We start from the raw sequence: 18,520 nt of genomic DNA, 5'->3' as shown, positions 1-18,520 counted from the left end.
TTTTTTTTCTATTCATATATTAATCATGAGTAATATGTCATTGAATGACTATTTTATTTTTATCATTACCATATATATATATTTTATATATTAAAAATAATTATAAACTTATGTATATTCGTATTTTGAAATCAATTTGTCTATATACATATGTTCTAAAAATAAGAAAAAAAAATACTAATTTGAAATTTCTTGATTTTACATCAATGAATTATATTTTTAGATGGGAGGCATTCACATAATTTACAGGATCTTTTATAATTCACATAATTTAACATTGAAGGATTCTTTATAATTTTGTATAAAATAGCTCATCCATAATGTCTTGAGTTTTTAAAAACTACAAATTTTATTTATTATTTTATTCCTTGCATATTCTTATTAACATTAAAAAAAATAAAATTATTATAATTGTTAAGTATTATAATTATAACTTACTTGATATAACTTTATGTATGTAGATTAAATATTAATAATATATAAAACAGGGTTATAAATTTAGGTTTTAACATTATAAAGTTATGTTATTATGTTTTTATATTATTTTATGTGTTATTTAGTTATTATCATTATTTTTAATATTTTAATATTAATTCAGCGTTATTATAATTGATGCAATGTTTGATGCTAATAAATGATTTTCAATTTCTAATAAACTATATGTACAAATGACTTAAATCATAATGAGTATTACCTTAGTCAAAGTTTTGCTACACATTATTAAGATAGAGAATGCATAAAGTGGAATTATTTTGAATTTAAAATGAATGAAATGAATAAAAAATAACACAAATTTTTATAATAATAAAATAAAATAAAATAAAATATTAATATAAAAATAAAATAAGAAAAAAATAAAGAAAAGTTAAAGGAATATTATTATTAAAGATATTAATGAGTATTATAATAGTCGCGTATTCAATGTGGTATCTTCTTTTAAGTTTTAAAATAAGATTATTTAAAATAAAAATTCAAATAACATTTTAATAAGATTATTTAAAATATAAATTCAAATAACATTTTGATGTTGAAGTATATTTTAAAAAAGTAGTCTTTTATAAAAAAGAAATAAGTTATAGATTAAGTATTACTTTGTATAAATTTAATTATTTAAAAATTATCTTAATTTCATAAATTTAAATAAAAAATATTATTTAATTTATTTTTTCATCAATAATTTTACTTCAGTCTTAATAGATCAAATTGAGTGGAGGAGTAAAAGGTCCAAATTAAACTAACGGAATACATGTAGTCTAAGGCAGAATCTCCCAGTACCATATAATTTTTTAGGGCGATGAAATTTTTACATTTTACTCCACTTTACATCCACAACAAAATATTAATATTTATAAAAAAAAAATTTATAAAAAAAAAAATGTTCTTAATAAAAATATAAGCAAAATGAAAAATGTTAAAATAATTTTTAAAATTAAAAGAATTAAAAATAATTAAAATATTAATATTTAGTGGGATGTAGAGTGAAGCAATGAGTGGTGTCAAAAAAATATTTTTCAATTTTTTACCTACATCCAACAGTAGTACTATATGTGAAATGTTTTAGATGTGAAATGTCTATTGTATCCTTAGCTCTACTACAGCTAAACGCACACCAAGCACTCACTCCTATGGTGTGTAGGAAAAATTGCCCTAGTCTAATATACTTTTCTTTATTTTTTATAACTGTAAAACAGGTTAAAGGTATGGGCCGAGAAAAAAACGATTTTTTTTAGCAAATGTATTATGTGGAGTAATTTTGGTTTGGTTGCTTTCCCTCACAAATTGCAGAACACAGGACTGGCCGCAAGGAAGTGGAAGAAGGAACTGCACATCCCGTGACTCATTACAGAAACTCCTAAATCCTCTCTTTCTTCCAATTTTCAATGGCCAGCGAGTCGTCGTTTTTGTTTTCCGGCATTCGTTTCGACAGAAAGAAGTTCGGCGCCGATATCGCCAGGTTCCAGGTACCGCTCTCTCTCATCGTGCATACGCTTATTCACTGCTACACCACATACTATTAATAACTGTTATTTTCCGTTGATTTTGAAAAGAAAAAGGAGAGCGATACTGATTCGGTGAAGATTTGGAGCGTTGCCGAAGACGAAAGCGCGAAAACGAGGGAAGCAGTAGAAGAGAAAACAACCTCCACGAAGAAGAGGAAGCGCAAGGGAAACTCTTCCGGTATTCACATTCTCGTGCTTTATTTATCCTATGCTATCTCTTGTATTCAACGTTTCGTATCTCACTTTTGCTTCGTGTTCGTAAATGCATAAAAGAAACTGTTGAAGGATTCAACGTGTTTAGAAATTCCGCATCTGTGGTGCAGTCCAGTGGTGAAGTTCAAGCTGATGAGGAGTCTATTGAGCTGAATAAGAAGAAGAATAAGAAGGAAAAAAATCGTCAACTCGAGGTTCCTTTTCTGTTTTGTGCGATTTGCGTAATTATAAGTGTTAGTAAGTTTGTGCAATGGTTTTATATTTTGAATAATTTTTCAGCGGGACGCGATATTCAGAAAGCAGCACAACATTCATGTCTCTGGTTATAATGTACCGTCTCCTCTTCAAAACTTTGACGAGTTGAAAACAAGGTATCTTTCTTGAGAATGCTATGTTATCTCATTTCAGTAATATCTTTTATTCCCTTTGCTTCTCATTCTCGTATTTGGTTTACAAGAAAGGGAGGATTCAGAATCTTAATGAATTGTTTGCAGATATAACTGTCCATCGTATTTGTTGCGCAATCTGAAGGAGCTTGGATTCAAACTACCAACGCCTATTCAAAGACAAGCTATTCCAGTACTTTTAGATGTATGGATTTTATGTTAATTTACTTGTGGTATAAGTATTTTTCAATTGGTTTTCTGGTCTTTAGAAAACTGTTGCTGAAGTTCGATCATGATTCATATGCAGTTTCTATTGTCCTTGGGATAGGTATTAACTTAATATTGTTTTAACTGCTGTATTTCTTCAATTATTTGGGATAGGGTCGTGAATGCTTTGCGTGTGCACCAACTGGTTCTGGGAAAACCCTTGCATTTGTATGTCCAATGTTAATGAAGCTTAAGGTATTTTGCTTATTTTCTCCACCCGTGTTTGCAGATCACAATGTCCTGTGTACTTGGTTCGTATGATATAACGTCTTTTATGTTTTACAGGACCCAGAAAGAGGTGGCATTCGAGCTGTCATCCTTTGTCATACCCGTGAATTGTCTGCTCAGATATTTCGAGAGTGCAAAAAGCTTGCCAAAAGAAAAAAATTTCGTATTAAGTTAATGACTAAAAATCTCTTAAGAAATGCTGATTTTTCAAAGTTTCCATGTGATATACTAATATCTACACCACTCCGATTACGCTTGGCTATCAAGAAGAAGAAGATTGATCTCAGCAGGTGCGATGATACATTTGTTTTGTTGATTTAAACCTGAAATCCTTAAAATACTAGTCAAGTAATCATTACAGACTTGCAGTATAAGCATCTTTTATCCACAAATATTTTATCTTGAATGCTTATATAGATGGTTTATTGTTACACTCTTGCTCTCCTATTATTATACTGCAGTTTTTTATCATAATAATTGATTGAGCTATGGTTTATTGATTATCAATCAATTGCACATTTGATGCGAAATGGTTTCCTGGGATGGAATGTATGATAACCTTGGGGGGACCATTTTACTGTTAGTATCCATTCCTTTTGATTGTGCTTGTATTAAACGGCATGGTCCAACTACTGTGGGTTTGGTAGATTCTTTTAGATGTATCTTACAATTGTGTCTAGAAAGTCAGTAGCAGATATCTGATAATTTATTCAATAGCTCGTTGTATTGATATTTTTATTTCTTGCAACTATTTTGGGTGCTTCAGAGTTGATTATCTTGTCCTTGATGAATCGGATAAGCTTTTTGAGCCTGAATTATTCAAACAGATTGATTCTGTTCTCAAGGCATGCTCCAACCCATCAATCATACGCTCACTTTTCAGTGCTACTTTACCTGATTTTGTTGAGGATCGAGCTCGAGAACTTATGCATGATGCTGTTCGTGTAATTGTTGGCAGGAAGTAAGTTAAATGCAAAACATTTACAAACATGATACTCCAGAGCATATACTTAATACAGTTTTAGTTATCATTATTTTAAGATGATGTCTAATACTTTTGGATCAGGAATATGGCTTCTGAAACGATAAAGCAAAAATTGGTTTTTACTGGAAGTGAAGAAGGAAAACTTCTTGCAATTCGTCAAAGTTTTGCAGAGGTAAATTGCTAAACTAATTCACTGGATGATAATGCTAGTCAGTCCCATGTTCTTATGCTTCTAGGGGTTGTGTGTCTCGCAGTTAAACATTAGTTGGTGTAGGTATGTTTAAAAGAAATTGGAATTGTCCCTACAATTTACTATTAATATATATTTTCCTATTATTATTCTTTTTTCTAGACTCATTTCTTTACTGATTGTGCGCTGCATGTATGTAATTAAGCATTTTGTTTATTCTAGGTTTGGTGTCAAATAATGTGTCTTGAACTTAATATGGACTTGGAATGTTTAATTATATATCACTTACCTTTGCTTAACTAACTTGCAAAATGCATATAATATTGCAGTCCCTCATATGAGGTATATTGGTATTTTTTAGTTGCTTGCCTTCTGGCCTTCTTATTTGCTGCAACATCTTGTAGAGTCTAAATCCTCCAGTATTGGTTTTTCTCCAAAGCAAGGAACGAGCCAAGGAGCTGTACGGCGAACTTGCATTTGACAACATTAGAGTTGATGTCATTCATTCTGATTTGTCTGAACAAGAGGTAGTTAGAACAACGCAAGATATTTATTTCAAAATACATAGAAAAGTTGCAACATTCCCCTTCCTCTCGAAAAACATCAAAATGAAAAGAAAACGGATAAGTGTGTGACCAAGGTCTGATTTTTAATATTTGAATGAAGATGATATTCCTTATGTTATGACTACTATTTGTTCATATTTCTTTTATCATCGGCATAGGTACTCCAATTCTAAAGCATACTTTTTCATTTAGCAGTTTGTTTTTTTGTGATTTATAAATCTAAAAAAAAATTATGTAGCGAGAAAATGCTGTTGATAACTTCAGAGCTGGAAAAACATGGGTTTTGATTGCTACTGATGTGGTTGCCCGGGGCATGGATTTCAAAGGTGTGAACTGTGTGATCAATTATGATTTCCCTGATTCTGCCTCCGCATATGTCCACAGAATTGGTATGTGCAGCTATATTAATTTTGCTTGATTTAGATTTGAGAAAAGATATTTATAGGAATTACAGTTTGTATTATTCTCATGGAGACTTTTGTTTCCTAAATCCACGTATTATTATTATTATTATTTGTTGACATAATTGTTTTCATTAGGTCGTTCTGGCAGAGCAGGGAGGACTGGAGAAGCGATTACTTTTTACACAGAGGACGACATTCCATTCCTGCGGAATGTTGCTAATCTTATGGCAGCATCGGGCTGTGAAGTTCCATCCTGGCTCATGGAGTTGCAGAAAAAGAAGTGGAAGAAGCACCGACCCAAAAGAGATTCAATCTCCACAAAACCAGAAACAGCATAGAATGGGTGAACATGAGTGTAACCCTGAAATTTCCTGTACTATTTATATATTAGCAGGCCTGGCCAGGCAACACTGTGTTAAGATTTTTTCGTTACCCATCCCCAAAAGTTTTAACACCATGATGAAAAGGGAAGGGAGTGGGGTAGGAATGTGACCGAGAGAATCACGTTTTAGGTTAATTAAGTGCAGAAGCTGGCAGTGTTGCCTAAAGTCTAAACCATGTCATAGACTGCCGAAAATATCTTCCTACAGCTCTTTGAGGCCATTTTTCGAACAGTTGTATGCAAAAGAACTGCATTCTAAAATTTGAAATTGAGTTTGGAAAAGGGTGTATGCGCACTAATGACACATGAAAAAATAGTTTAATAAATAAATGCAGAAAATTCGCCTTCCAAATTAAAGTTTCCTACAGTAAAACAATATAACTGAAAATAACGTACCTCGAACGAAAATCTCTACTATCTGTATAAAACACAAGTAGTAAGCAACACTTTGTTCCTTTCGTGTGTTACATTGTCTAAACCAAAGAACCATAATAATGAATGATTTTATATTCTCCGTTTTTATATTTGTTTTGAAATTAAGATAAAACATTTTCTAAAACTACTCTGGCATGGTACAACACATTCTTTATGGATGGATGGGTGCCATCCCAACTGCTATTTGGTGTAGATAACAACCCTTGGTCGCACACTATCTCTTTTTATGCTTATTTTTATTATATTACTTTTACTTTAAGGGACAACCAAGTGAAGCCACCCTCCTATGAAATGCCTCCATTGTATATTGCTTTATCTTCCTTTGTACTCTTGCTGGTTTTGGTGGGAGCATTTTCAATTGTTTTGAAATGGAGGAAGAGTAGGAGACCATCGAGTGCTGTTGGCCCTGCATTCACATCATCTCTGAACAAGAGATCAGGTATACTTTTGAAAATATTTGTCACATTTAAAAATAGTTTTATGATGTTTAAATTGGCAGAATCTTTTGTTTGGTTATTAGTAATTTATTGTTTACACAACTACGCCTTTTGCCTGCATAGTTTTTCTCTGGTTGATTGTGGCTGCTTTTGTAGTTTTTTTTTCTTACTTTCTATGCTACTCTTGTAATGTGAACTGTCACTTCTCATTTGTGTTACATTTGTACTACACACCAATTAGGTTGTTTTATGCGTTAATTTCTGTATGCGTTTTAAACTTTAATATGAAAATTGGACAGCTGTAAATTAGACTTGTTATACCAAATTCATCCTATTATTGTCGTGTACAGAATCAACACTATTAATGAGATGTTCTCTGCCCTTGGTGGTTGCTGGTTTATATACATATCTGCTGCGCAAATATAGTAGCAAAGCAATGAAACATTTATGTTTGCAAATTCCTTTTTCTCTAGTTATTAAATTTGTATTTATGAGGTGCAAGTGGTATTTACTTGTCCTTGTGTAATACGTAGTAATTTTATTATTTTCTTAGCTATATTTATTCTGTTAGTTATATTATATCATAAATTTAAACATAAATGGGTTGATGCATGCACTGCAGGCTTAGGGTCTAGGTTGTCAAGCAGTATTACAAGCTCAACATCAGTGTCACTTATGTCCACAATGGCTACTTCCATTCTCTCTGTTAAAACATTTTCACTTTCTGAGCTTGAGAAAGCAACAGATAAGTTTAATTCAAAGAGAGTACTGGGCGAAGGAGAGGATTTGGACGTGTTTATAGTGGAACATTGGAAGAAGGGGCTGAAGTTGCAGTTAAGCTGCTAACAAGAGATAATCAGAATGGAGATCGAGAATTTATTGCAGAGGTTGAGATGCTAAGCCGTTTGCATCACCGAAATCTAGTGAAACTGATTGGTATATGCATTGAGGGGCGCAGGCGTTGCTTGGTGTATGAGCTTGTTCGCAATGGCAGTGTCGAGTCACATCTGCATGGTAGCATTTTCATCAGCTCATCAGCCCATGTACTAGTGTTGTGTTATCTGTTAAATAATTTAAATGCTTGTTAATGATCTTATAGGTGATGACAAGATAAAGGGGATGCTAGATTGGGAAGCACGGATGAAAATTGCCCTAGGAGCTGCAAGAGGATTGGCCTATCTTCACGAGGATTCCAATTCCCGTGTAATTCATCGAGACTTAAAGCTAGTAACGTGTTACTAGAAGATGACTTTACTCCCAAATTTTCTGATTTTGGATTGGCAAGAGAAGCAACTGAAGGAAGTAATCATATTTCAACACGAGTGATGGGAACTTTAGGACTTATCTCAAGGCTATCGAAGGCAGGGGTGTCCTCTCACGTAAGAGATGGTATGTGCCCAGAACCTTTATCGGAAGGGGACGTTATTAATTGCAATTTACGTTTCTGTGAGCCTAGTATTTCAGTTGAACCATCAAAATTATGGGAGATTGGATTGCAAGCCGGGGTAAGATGTCAGGGGGATGAGGAGGAGGTGGTTAAAGAATATCACTGTTTGGAAGAGAGGGATTCAGAGTTTTTGAAGAAATACGAGGAGGGTAAAAAGGATGGTTATCTATGTTGATAGTAAACCTGAATGTTAGAGGGTTAGGAGGAAGTACTAAAGCTAGGTACTTGAATCACATTATTTCTAGCGAGGGAGCAGATTTTGTTTGTTTACAAGAAACAAAATTGAGTGCCATTTCGGATGCAAGATGCTTTGCATTGTGGGGGAACAACAATGTGGGGTGGTTACATTATGGAGGAGACAATGGTAGTGGAAGTTTGTCGTCTTTGTGGCATAAAGAAGCATTCTGTTATGATACACATATCATGGGGAAGGGGTTCATTGCTGTTTTTGGACAACATAATAAATCAAATTGCAGATGCGTGGTGGTAAATGTCTACGCTGCATGTTCTCTAAGAGACAAGATCTCTTTGTGGGGGGAGTTGACAGATATGAAAAAGGCATCTCAAGATATGGTTTGGTGCTTTTGTGGCGACTTCAATGCTGTTAGAAAGAGTTGTGAAAGGAAAGGTGTTAGCATGAGGGATAATCAGTCAGCTGAGATGAGAGGCTTCAATACCTTCATCGATACCAATCTTTTGATTGAAATACCTTTGGTTGGTAAGCACTTTACGTGGTTTAACTCAAATGGGAAGGCAAAGAGTAGGTTAGACAGAGTACTAGTTACCGAGGAATGGATGCAAATCTGGCCTACGTGCAAGCAGTATGTGCAGAGGAGGGATGTATCAGACCATTGTGCTTTAGTGGTGAAATCCACGGTCAAGGATTGGGGCCCAAAACCTTTCAGAAGCATTGATGCATGGATTATGGAGAGGGGCTTCACTGATCTGGTGAAGGACAAGTGGAGTTCGTATTCAGCACAGGGGAATGCTCTTACAGTGATCAAGGAGAAGCTGAAGCGGTTAAAGGGTGACTTGAAGGTTTGGAATAGGGATGTGTTTGGTAATATGGAGACCTCAAAGAAGTCAATTTTGCAGGAATTAGAGGCATTGGATTGCCAAGATTGCAGTGGCGCCTTATCGGAAACTCAGAGATTGCAAAGGATTGGTCTGGTGAGTAGACGGAAGGAAACTGATAAAAAGTTGGAATCCCTCTTATGCCAAAAAGCCAGAGCTAGTTGGTTTAAGAATGGTGATTCGTGTTCTAAATTCTATCACTCATCTTTGAGATGGAGGCGCCTCAAAAATGAAGTTAAAGGTGTAGAGGTGGGGGGTCAATGGTGTGAGGAACCTTGCACAGTTCGTGCTGAGGCAAAAAAGCTATTTGAAAATAGATTTAAAGCTAGCAGAGACTTTGGTGTAAGACTGGATGCGGTAGAGTTTAAATCTTTATCCCAGGAAGACAATCTAAGTTTGGTAGCAAAGTTCACTGAGAAAGAAATAAGGGATGCAGTGTGGCAGTGTGAAGGTTCAAAGAGTCCTGGACTTGATGGCTTCAACTTCAACTTCATCAAGAATAGTTGGGAGGTACTAAAAGTAGAGATTGTGGCAGCAATGGCTAATTTTCATGCCACATGATATATACCCAAGGGGTGTAATGCTTCTTTCATAGCCTTGGTCCCTAAAGTTAGGGACCCTATAATGCTTGAGCAGTATCGTCCTATATCATTAGTAGGGGCTATGTACAAAATTATCTCTAAGGTTCTAGTTGGAAGAATCAAGCAGGTCTTGTCCTCTATTACTGATGAGAGCCAATCGGCGTTTATAAAGGACAGAGGGATTCTTGACAGCGTGCTTATGGCCAATGAAGTGGTCGAGGATCTCAGGAGGGGTGGGAGGAGCGGGTTGTGTTTGAAGGTGGATTTTGAGAAGGCTTATGATTCAGTTAGTTGGGCTTTCCTCTATGATATGCTCCATAGAATGGGGTTTCACAGTAAGTGGATTAGTTGGATCAGAGGCGGTATGGAAAGTGCCACAATCTCAGTTCTTGTTAATGGGAGTCCTACGGAGGAATTTAAACCTTCCAGAGGCAGGGTGATCCTCTAGCCCCTTTTCTCTTTGTAGTGGTAGCAGAAGGTTTGGCAGGCTTAGTAAGGCAAGCTTGTAAGGCTAACTTACTCTCCGGGCTTAAGATTGGTAGAAAGGAAGTTGAATTATGCATTCTCCAGTTTGCAGATGACACTGTGTTCTTCTGTGAGGACTCCTACACCAATGTGATGACCCTGAAGTCCATCCTTAGGGGGTTTGAGTTGGCTTCAGGGTTGAAGATTAATTTCCACAAGTTAAAATTAGCAGGTATCAATGTTCAGAGTTATAATCTCGCTTGTTACACGAAGACTCTGAATTGTACGCAGATGGGTTTGCCGTTTAATTATCTGGGACTTGAAGTGGGAGGAAACCCAAGGAAGAAAAAATTCTGGGAGCCGGTGCTAAACAAATTAAAAGCAAGGCTAAATGTATGGAAAGGGAGATTTTTATCTATGGCAGGAAGAATATGCTTAATTAAATCGGTCCTTACCTCTACCCCGCTTTATTACCTATCCTTGTTCAGAGCACCGGTTGCGGTCTGCAAAAGCATCACCAGAATACAAAGGAGGTTCCTTTGGGGTTGGGGGAAGGAAAAGGAGTCAATCTCGTGGGTTAGTTGGAAAGTGCTGTGTAAACCAAGAGAGGAGGGTGGTCTGGGGTTGAGAGACATCCGGATGTTTAATTCTGCGCTACTGGCTAAATGGAGATGGCGTCTTATAGTGGAAGAGCAAGGGAGATGGAAGGATTTGCTGGTATCAAAGTATGGCTTGAGTTCAGAAGCCTATCATTTACCAGTGAAACTTCAATCATGGTGGTGGAGAGACTTACTCAAAGTCTGTGGGGAGGGTGGAGGAGACCATGGTTGTCAAACTCGCGAGTCAACTCGTTGACTCGTCCGAGTTCACGTTTCCACTTTGCCTTACCGAGTTAACTCGGTAGCAGACTCGGTTTTGAGGTAAACTCGGTGGACTCGGTGTGGAATCGGTAGACTCGGTGTGGACTCGCGACTCTGGTCCGAGTTGGCGAGTCCAGCTGGGTTTTTTTTTAAAAAACAAAACTGTGTCGTTTTGAATGGGGGCCTGAATGAAATAAAAAAACTTAGGTTTTTGCATTTCGTTTTGTGTTTCCGTTCTGTTCTGTGGAGTGTAGCATAGCAGCGATCGATTGAGTTGTGAGTTGTAGTGGTGGTGGTGGTCGCGTCGCAAGTTGCAGTGGTGGTGGTCGCGAGTTGCTGCAGGTTGCTGTAGGTGGTGCGGTGGTCGCGTCGGGAGTTGCTGCAGGTGGTGGTGTCGCGTTGCTGCAAGTGGGGCGTCGCGGTGGTGCGTTGCGGAGGTCGCATCGGGAGTTGCTGCAGGTGGTGGTGTCGCGTTGCTGCAGGTGGGGCGTCGCGGTGGTGCGTTGCGGAGGTCGCGTCGGAGTGTTCGCGACTCGTGGGTTGTTGCAGGTGGGGCGTCGCGGTGGTGCGTTGCGGTGGTGCGTTGCTGCTCATCATATAAGGTTAGAGTTTGGTGGTGTGAAATTAGGGTAGGAAAGGGAAGGGATTATTAGGGTTCTGTTTTTTTTTAATTGGCTGCAGAATGGACTGTTTTTTAATTGAGAATAGTTGCTGGTTGCCCTGCACTTTTGTTTTTTTTTTACAGAAATTGAATTTGGAGGAGCAGTATTTTTGTTAAGAAATGTCTGGGAGTGGATCAAATTCAAGTGAGCTCAATAGAACTACATCTGCATCTTCTAATAGAAGTAAAAATGCTCCAGGAAATAGAACTGATGTTGGATGGAAGCATGGGATAGATATTAATGGCAATGGTAAAAAAGTGAAGTGTAGTTATTGTTCAAAGACTATGAGTGGAGGAATCTTTAGGTTCAAACATCATCTGGCTGGAACTAGGGAGGACTCTGAACCTTGTTGTTCTGTTCCAGAAGAAATAAGAGATTTGATGATAAAAATTGTTGCAGAAGCTAAGCAAGCCTCTTTGAAAAAAAGAAAGTTAAATATAATTGATGAAGACCAAGGATGTGAGGGGCTTGAAGAAAGACAACATATATTTGGTTCTAAAGGAAAAGAAAAAGTTGGTAGTAAGGGGGCAGTTCAAGCTACCATAAATCAAATGATGAAGAAAGGTTATAAAGAAGAAGTGGATGCTCAAGTTGCTGAATTTTTTTACACAAGTGCCATTCCGTTTAATGTAATTAAAAATCCAGCTTTTACAAAGATGTGTGAAATGATTGGAAAATATGGAGCTGGCTATAAACCTCCATCTTATCATGATATTAGAGAAAAACTATTGAAGCAAGCAATTGACAAAACTGATTTAGTGCTTCAAGAATACAAGGAAGAGTGGAAGAAAACAGGTTGCACAATCATGTCTGATGGGTGGACAGATAAAAAGAGGCGTTCTATTTGCAACTTCTTGGTAAATAGTCCTAAAGGGACTGTTTTTATGTATTCATTGGACACCTCGGACATATCAAAAACTGCAGATAAAGTTTTTAAGATGCTGGATGATGTTGTTGAATTAGTTGGAGAAGAAAATGTGGTACAAGTGGTGACTGCTGCAAATTTCAAGGCAGCTGGAGAGTTGTTGATGCAAAAAAGAGAGCATTTGTATTGGACCCCATGTGCTGCCCACTGCATTGATTTGATTTTTGAAGATTTTGAAAAGAAGTTGAAGGTCCATGAGCTTACTATCAAGAAAGGAAGAAAGATCACCACTTATATTTATGGCAGATCAATGCTAATCAGCATGTTGAAGAAGTTCACAAAAGAAAGAGACTTGATAAGACCGGGTGTAACTAGATTTGCCACCGCTTATTTAACTCTAGGTTGTCTTCATGAACTGAAAGCCTCATTATTGACCATGTTCAGTTTTGAAGAATGGAAAACAAGTAAATTTGGAACTTCACAAGAGGGGAAAAAGGTTGAAAATATGATATTAGACAACCGATTTTGGAAGAATATCTCCACGTGCCTCAAAGTTGCTGCCCCTCTTATGGTGGTCCTAAGATTGGTGGATTCAGATGCAAAACCTGCAATGGGTTGCATATATGAAGAGATGGATCGTGCAAAGGAGAAGATTAAGAACAATTTTAATCATATTAAGAAAAGGTAAAATTTTTATAGCTTTTCTCTTTAAAAATTTAATTACTCCTTCTTCTTCTATTACTTATATGATAGTTGGTTGGTTGATATTGATTACTATTGAATGAATGTATGTAGCTATGAAGAGGTTTGGCAAATAATTGATGCAAGATGGGATAATCAACTTCATAGGCCTCTGCATGCAGCTGCATACTATCTTAATCCACAATTCCATTATGAACCTGAGTTTAGATCTGATGATCCTGAGGTGAAAGAAGGCTTGTATACATCCATGAGAAGATTGGTTAAGGATGCTGCTGAAAGAAGGATAATTAATGTGCAACTTGTTGAGTATCATTTTGGTAGAGGAGCCTTTGCAATGGATGACGCAAAGGAAAGTAGAAAAACAATACTTCCTGGAGAATGGTGGGAGATGTTTGGGTATAGAACTCCTGAGTTGAAGAGGTTTGCTATCCGAATTCTAAGCTTGACTTGTAGCTCTTCTGGATGTGAGCGAAATTGGAGCTCATTTGAAATGGTAATTGAAGTTATTTATAATTTCTTTATTTAGTTTTATATGGTTAGTTACTAAATTTCCTATTTAATATAGGTTCATACAAAGAGAAGAAACCGTTTGCATCAGAAAAAGATGAATGATTTGGTGTATGTCATGTACAACTTGAAGTTGAGTAATAAGCAAATTAGAAAAACAGTTGCTCTTCCCTTTGATGATATTCAATCAGATGATGAATGGATAACTGAAGAGGGAGATAATATTGATGAGATTGATCAAGTTCAAGATGCAAATGTTCACTTAAATCCGGCAATAACAGTTCCAACTCTAGATGCATTTGATCTTGAAAATTTGACTTTTGATGTCAATGTGGATGAAGATGAAGATGAAGATGGAGATGATGATGGAGATGATGGAGATGATATCATTAGAGGATTGGACATGGAAATTTGAATTTCTAATTATTTAATTTCTATGACTTGAATTGAACAATTTAACTTTTGTAGTATTTGTATGACCTTCTTTATTTGAGACTTTGAAGTTAGATGATTTGGTATATTATTAATTCTCATTCAGGACTAAATGTAGTTATTTACACTATTTTTTTTTTTAATATGAAAGTAGACTCTTACGAGTCTACGAGTCGAGTCTACGGAGCTCCCACGAGTCTACGTAGACTCGCGAGTTTGACAACCATGGAGGAGACGGATGGTTTCTTAAAGAAGTTGAATGGAATATAGGTTGTGGAGACAAAGTAAAGTTCTGGGAAGATGTATGGATTGGGAATTCTAACCTTAAATCTATATACCCCAGACTGTATTCTCTGTCTTTGAATCAGGGGCAAAAGGTAGAAGAGGTTGGAAATTGGGAGGATTCGGTATGTCGATGGTGCTTAAGATGGAGGCGTGCAAGATTTGAATGGGAATCTAAGTTGGAAGAAGAACTAATGACCTACCTAGCCACGACCAAGTTGTGTAAAGAAGAGAAGGATGTCCAAGTGTGGGGAAATGATGAAATAAGGTGCTTCTCCGTGAATTCTGCTTATAAATGCTTGGCCAAACAAGGAAGTGGTCCACAATATGATGTGTTTAAATACCTTTGGAAGGCCAAAGCATTCCCAAGTGTGGTGTCTACAACATGGAGAGTCTTGACGGATAGTTTACCAACTAGAGAGCGCTTGGGTAGGAGAGGGGTGACTATGAACACTTCTGTATGTGCCTTATGTCAGATCAAGGAAGAATCCTGCCAGCATCTTTTCCTGGAGTGTAAACATGCCACGAGCGTCTGGATCATGTGCTACAAATGGTTTGGTATCCTGTTTGTCCAACATAAGGACATAAAATCCCACTTTGAGAGCTTCCACCTATCCCAGGTTAGTAATAAACAAAATATGGTTTGGAAAGGGGTTTGGACAGCAGCTGTTAGGTGTATCTGGGATCAAAGGAATGCGGTGGTGTTTAAGCAAGGTGTAGTAGATGCGGAAGAGATGTTTCAAAAGGCTCAAATTAAATCCTGGCTATGGATGAAGCACAAATCAATCTCTTTTAATTACTCCCTTGTGGATTGAATTCTGAATCCAATGATCTGCATTAAAAGCTTCAAGTGAGTGGGGTAGGAAGGCGTTTTGCCAAGGCGAGGAAGGTGGGAGGTGCTGCAGGTGGGCGTGGAGTGATCTAATGTTGGGGAGGATGAAGGAAAGAAGTCGATGTGAGGGTGATGCAGTAGAAGTTTTGCTCCACCGAGTTAGAAGATGTATTACTCTCAATTTCATGTAGGAACTCACAGAATGGTGCCGAATCTTTGGTGAACCCGAGGGAGTAGGGTGGATGAAGAACAAAGAAGTTGGTTTGTGTAGATGAAGCAGAAGTTGAATACGTTGTAGTTTATACATCTAATAGATGTTGTGCATAGAAGCTCTTGATACCAAGGTTAGTAAAACAAATATGGCTTGGATTCTGGCCAATTCTGACCCAGTTTGTGAGAACCAGTCAAGATTTCTGTCACTGCAGCAACTTGTAATTGGGTGAGGTGGTCTATAAAAGGAGTGGGCTTTTGGACAGGTTCTGTATGGTGCAAGGTAATGAATTTGTGCTGAATTATGATCTGCAACTTTAACCCAAAGTTGTGTGACCCTCAAGTCAATTCTATTGGGAGGCTGTTTTTGCTCTGGTGGGAAGTACGGGCCAGTCTCGTAACAATAAGGGAGTCTCTAGTAGACTTAGGCAGGGTATTATGGGACTGCAACAGAGGTCACGCAATCAAGGAGCAGCACCTACAAGGTGTTGTACTGTGGCAATAAAAGAAGTGTTATAGGGGAGGATGGAGCGCGGAACAAGGCATCTAGCAAGGAACGAGTGTCAAACCTCTGTATTGAGCATGGTGGTTGGATGCTGAGGAGTTCGGTGTGCAGATGCTGTCCTGTGCAACACTCTGCTGGTTGGTATGTTGGAATCGGATGTGGGGATGTGCTTATTTCACTTCATTCAGTTTTGAAGCCACTGTTTTTGTGCTTTTCTGTTTTCTAGTGGTTCTGATTGACCTAAGGCATGTGCTGGTTTCTAGTAGCCTGCAGGTTGTTTTACTGCATTAATGTGTGACTCTAGTAGGTGCTCTATGGTGATCAAGAACCAAAAGCTTCTGTTGTATGGAGTTCTTGACTATTGTATACGGGTTGGGACACCCCTGAAGTGTCCTATTTTAATTTTATTTATTCGTTGCTGATAAAAAAAAAAAAGTGTATGGACAGACTGTCTGCAGCATTTTGAAGAAGTACAGCCTAAACATTTTTTAATGCCAAATTGTAAAGTTCTTCACTGATTTCTAGTGTTAATATTCTAATAGTTAAAATCAAATCTTCTACATACTTCATATTAACCATGTGGAGATTTATCTCCTCTTTAAATAATTTTGCTTTATGAGCTATAGTTCATTCGTCTAATAAATTGGGGCTACAGTGCATTCTTTTTTTTGGTTCATTTCAAATTCCAGACTTTAATTTTGATGCCTTTTCTATCTGATGTGTTCATTTTTGTAGGTATGTTGCCCCAGAATATGCAATGACAGGGCATTTACTCGTCAAAAGTGATGTTTATAGTTATGGTGTTGTGCTGCTTGAACTTCTCACAGGCAGAAAGCCAGTGGATATGTCTCAACCTCAGGGACAGGAGAATCTTGTAACTTGGGCACGGCCAATGTTGACCAGTAGAGAAGGTCTAGAACAGCTGGTGGATCCATCTTTGGCTGGAAGTTACAACTTTGATGACATGGCAAAGGTTGCTGCAATCGCTTCAATGTGTGTTCACACGGAGGTTACACAGAGACCTTTTATGGGTGAAGTTGTGCAGGCTCTTAAGTTAATATACAATGACACAGATGAGACATGTGGAGATTGTTGTAGTCAGAAGGATTCCTCATGTGGGCAAGCATCTTCCTTCATCACTATGGAATACAGTTCTGGTCCACTTGAAGAAATGGAAAACAGACCGTTTTCAACATCAAGCTTGATTGGAGATGAAATATCTTTAGCATTTAGGCATGGGAATAGATCAGGCCCCTTAAGAACAGTCCGAAGCAAGCTGTCCTTACATAGATTTACAGGAAGTCGGAGTGAGCATGGAGGACCTTCTTCCAAGCGTAATTGGAATGATGGTTACTGGGGGATTTTCCAGTGTTTTTTAAATCTACAGTTTCTAAAGGGATCAGAACTAATGATTCAGTGACTGATTTAGCTTAGGCATCTCAAATTTCTTATCTTATTATCTGTGAGTTATATTTCTTTTACTTGTGTAGGAACTCTGATTTTATTTAACATTTATAATTTATCAGTTTGGCACCTTCATTTCATCTCTGCACCTCTAATCATCCTCAATTCAGTTTCTTCTAGGATATATAAGACAATATATTATTAATCTCACTAATTATAAGGTTGAATAATTAAGAAAATGTTGAAGTTAATTTTTAAATATTTTTTATATAATTTTTAATTTCTATGTAAATTATCTTATGAAACAATTCTTTTATCCTTTAATTTTTTTAAAAATATTTATAGAGGAACTTATTTTCTAAATTGTCTTAGTTTCTTAAAATTTCTTGGTATCTTGTCTTTTACTCTTTTTTTTTTGTTGTCTTTTTGTATAAGAATCTTATTAGGGAACTCTCTTTTTAGAGTGTCAACGCTATCTTTTACACAAACAAATAACCTAAAAATATTAATATAATTTTTTATGTTAATTCTTATACAGTTAAATTAGAGTAATTATCTTTTAAAGTTAAAATATTTTTTCAATTCTTGTTCTAAATATAAATTACTCATATTTTTTTAGTTTAATTAGAATAATTATCTATGTAGTATATGTTATAAAAAGTTTTAATTATAATAATTAACGTTTAAAAATATTATAGCAATATATAAAAATTTACGTCTATAATAGAAGGTTCTAATTATAGTAGTTAACGTTTCTAAATATTATAACAATAATTTTTTCTTCTTCTCGAAAATGGTTAATATTAACATTGATACGGGGATAATTATAATTATTTTATATGTTGAATTACTTAAATCAACATTTATCTTAGCTTATCAATATTTATGTCTTCTCTTTGTTAATTATTAAAATATTTACTATGTCGTTATTCTTGTTAAATAATCAGTAAAAGATGATTTCAATTGGAATTCATTAAGAAAGCTGAATGTATATGAAGAATATTTTTAACAAAATCTTTTTATTTTTACATTAATATAAAAAGTTTGAGGTAACAATGAGGGTCAAATATTTTAAGCGAAAGTGATGGTGACTTTGTTCATTAAAATAGCTTTCAGTATTAGAGATTCAGTTAACAGTGCCTCCCAAACAAAACCATGTCCTGTGACTGCAAAAACACCGTTATCTGTGTCTACCCTTT

General features: G+C 36.3%; 5 protein-coding genes across 5 annotated transcripts in view; all 5 read left to right on the top strand.

Moving 5' to 3' along the window:
- The window catches only part of LOC137810573 (receptor-like serine/threonine-protein kinase ALE2), an 81,342-nt gene extending 63,900 nt beyond the window's left edge, over positions 1–17,442 (top strand). Inside the window, exon 2 of the mRNA XM_068611915.1 lies at positions 16,653–17,442. Within this exon, the coding sequence (XP_068468016.1) occupies positions 16,675–17,337 (663 nt within the window). The 5' untranslated portion in view covers positions 16,653–16,674 and the 3' untranslated portion in view covers positions 17,338–17,442. The remainder of the gene's footprint in view (positions 1–16,652) is intronic.
- On the top strand, positions 1,690–5,903 carry LOC137810572 (DEAD-box ATP-dependent RNA helicase 57-like). The gene is made up of 12 exons (XM_068611914.1): positions 1,690–1,961; positions 2,049–2,178; positions 2,274–2,407; positions 2,493–2,584; positions 2,708–2,804; positions 2,981–3,061; positions 3,152–3,384; positions 3,861–4,055; positions 4,161–4,251; positions 4,674–4,796; positions 5,074–5,224; positions 5,375–5,903. Exons 1-12 carry the CDS (start codon positions 1,881–1,883, stop codon positions 5,575–5,577), a joined length of 1,611 nt encoding a protein of 536 aa, XP_068468015.1. The 5' UTR covers positions 1,690–1,880; the 3' UTR covers positions 5,578–5,903.
- LOC137808997 (receptor-like serine/threonine-protein kinase ALE2) lies at positions 6,348–7,735 on the top strand. The gene is made up of 4 exons (XM_068610140.1): positions 6,348–6,495; positions 7,116–7,258; positions 7,354–7,507; positions 7,593–7,735. The coding sequence occupies exons 1-4, from the start codon at positions 6,348–6,350 to the stop codon at positions 7,733–7,735; spliced, it is 588 nt and encodes a 195-aa protein (XP_068466241.1).
- On the top strand, positions 8,109–9,575 carry LOC137808996 (uncharacterized). The gene has a single exon (XM_068610139.1). It carries the CDS (start codon positions 8,109–8,111, stop codon positions 9,573–9,575), a length of 1,467 nt encoding a protein of 488 aa, XP_068466240.1.
- LOC137810571 (uncharacterized) lies at positions 11,563–14,201 on the top strand. The gene is made up of 3 exons (XM_068611913.1): positions 11,563–13,131; positions 13,243–13,642; positions 13,715–14,201. Exons 1-3 carry the CDS (start codon positions 11,702–11,704, stop codon positions 14,069–14,071), a joined length of 2,187 nt encoding a protein of 728 aa, XP_068468014.1. The 5' UTR covers positions 11,563–11,701; the 3' UTR covers positions 14,072–14,201.
- Positions 17,443–18,520: the final 1,078 nt, after the last annotated feature.

Source organism: Phaseolus vulgaris, chromosome 2 (genome assembly GCF_000499845.2).
Source record: "Phaseolus vulgaris cultivar G19833 chromosome 2, P. vulgaris v2.0, whole genome shotgun sequence".
Classification (NCBI taxonomy): domain Eukaryota; kingdom Viridiplantae; phylum Streptophyta; class Magnoliopsida; order Fabales; family Fabaceae; genus Phaseolus; species Phaseolus vulgaris.
Note: the sequence above shows the minus strand (reverse complement) of the source record. Positions and strands in the feature narration are given on the sequence as shown.

What these genes read in the sequence shown, in the direction of transcription:
- LOC137810572 (XM_068611914.1), top strand. Translation starts at nt 1,881, where the DNA reads ATGGCCAGCGAGTCGTCGTTTTTGTTTTCCGGCATTCGTTTCGACAGA. An exon ending in TTTGACGAGTTGAAAACAAG is followed by an intron (nt 2,585 to 2,707) that starts GTATCTTTCTTG and finishes AATTGTTTGCAG; the next exon opens with ATATAACTGTCCATCGTATT. An exon ending in TTCGTCAAAGTTTTGCAGAG is followed by an intron (nt 4,252 to 4,673) that starts GTAAATTGCTAA and finishes AACATCTTGTAG; the next exon opens with AGTCTAAATCCTCCAGTATT.
- LOC137808997 (XM_068610140.1), top strand. Translation starts at nt 6,348, where the DNA reads ATGCCTCCATTGTATATTGCTTTATCTTCCTTTGTACTCTTGCTGGTT. An exon ending in ATCTCTGAACAAGAGATCAG is followed by an intron (nt 6,496 to 7,115) that starts GTATACTTTTGA and finishes CATGCACTGCAG; the next exon opens with GCTTAGGGTCTAGGTTGTCA. An exon ending in TGTCGAGTCACATCTGCATG is followed by an intron (nt 7,508 to 7,592) that starts GTAGCATTTTCA and finishes ATGATCTTATAG; the next exon opens with GTGATGACAAGATAAAGGGG.
- LOC137808996 (XM_068610139.1), top strand. Translation starts at nt 8,109, where the DNA reads ATGTTGATAGTAAACCTGAATGTTAGAGGGTTAGGAGGAAGTACTAAA.
- LOC137810571 (XM_068611913.1), top strand. Translation starts at nt 11,702, where the DNA reads ATGTCTGGGAGTGGATCAAATTCAAGTGAGCTCAATAGAACTACATCT. An exon ending in TTTAATCATATTAAGAAAAG is followed by an intron (nt 13,132 to 13,242) that starts GTAAAATTTTTA and finishes GAATGTATGTAG; the next exon opens with CTATGAAGAGGTTTGGCAAA. An exon ending in ATTGGAGCTCATTTGAAATG is followed by an intron (nt 13,643 to 13,714) that starts GTAATTGAAGTT and finishes TATTTAATATAG; the next exon opens with GTTCATACAAAGAGAAGAAA.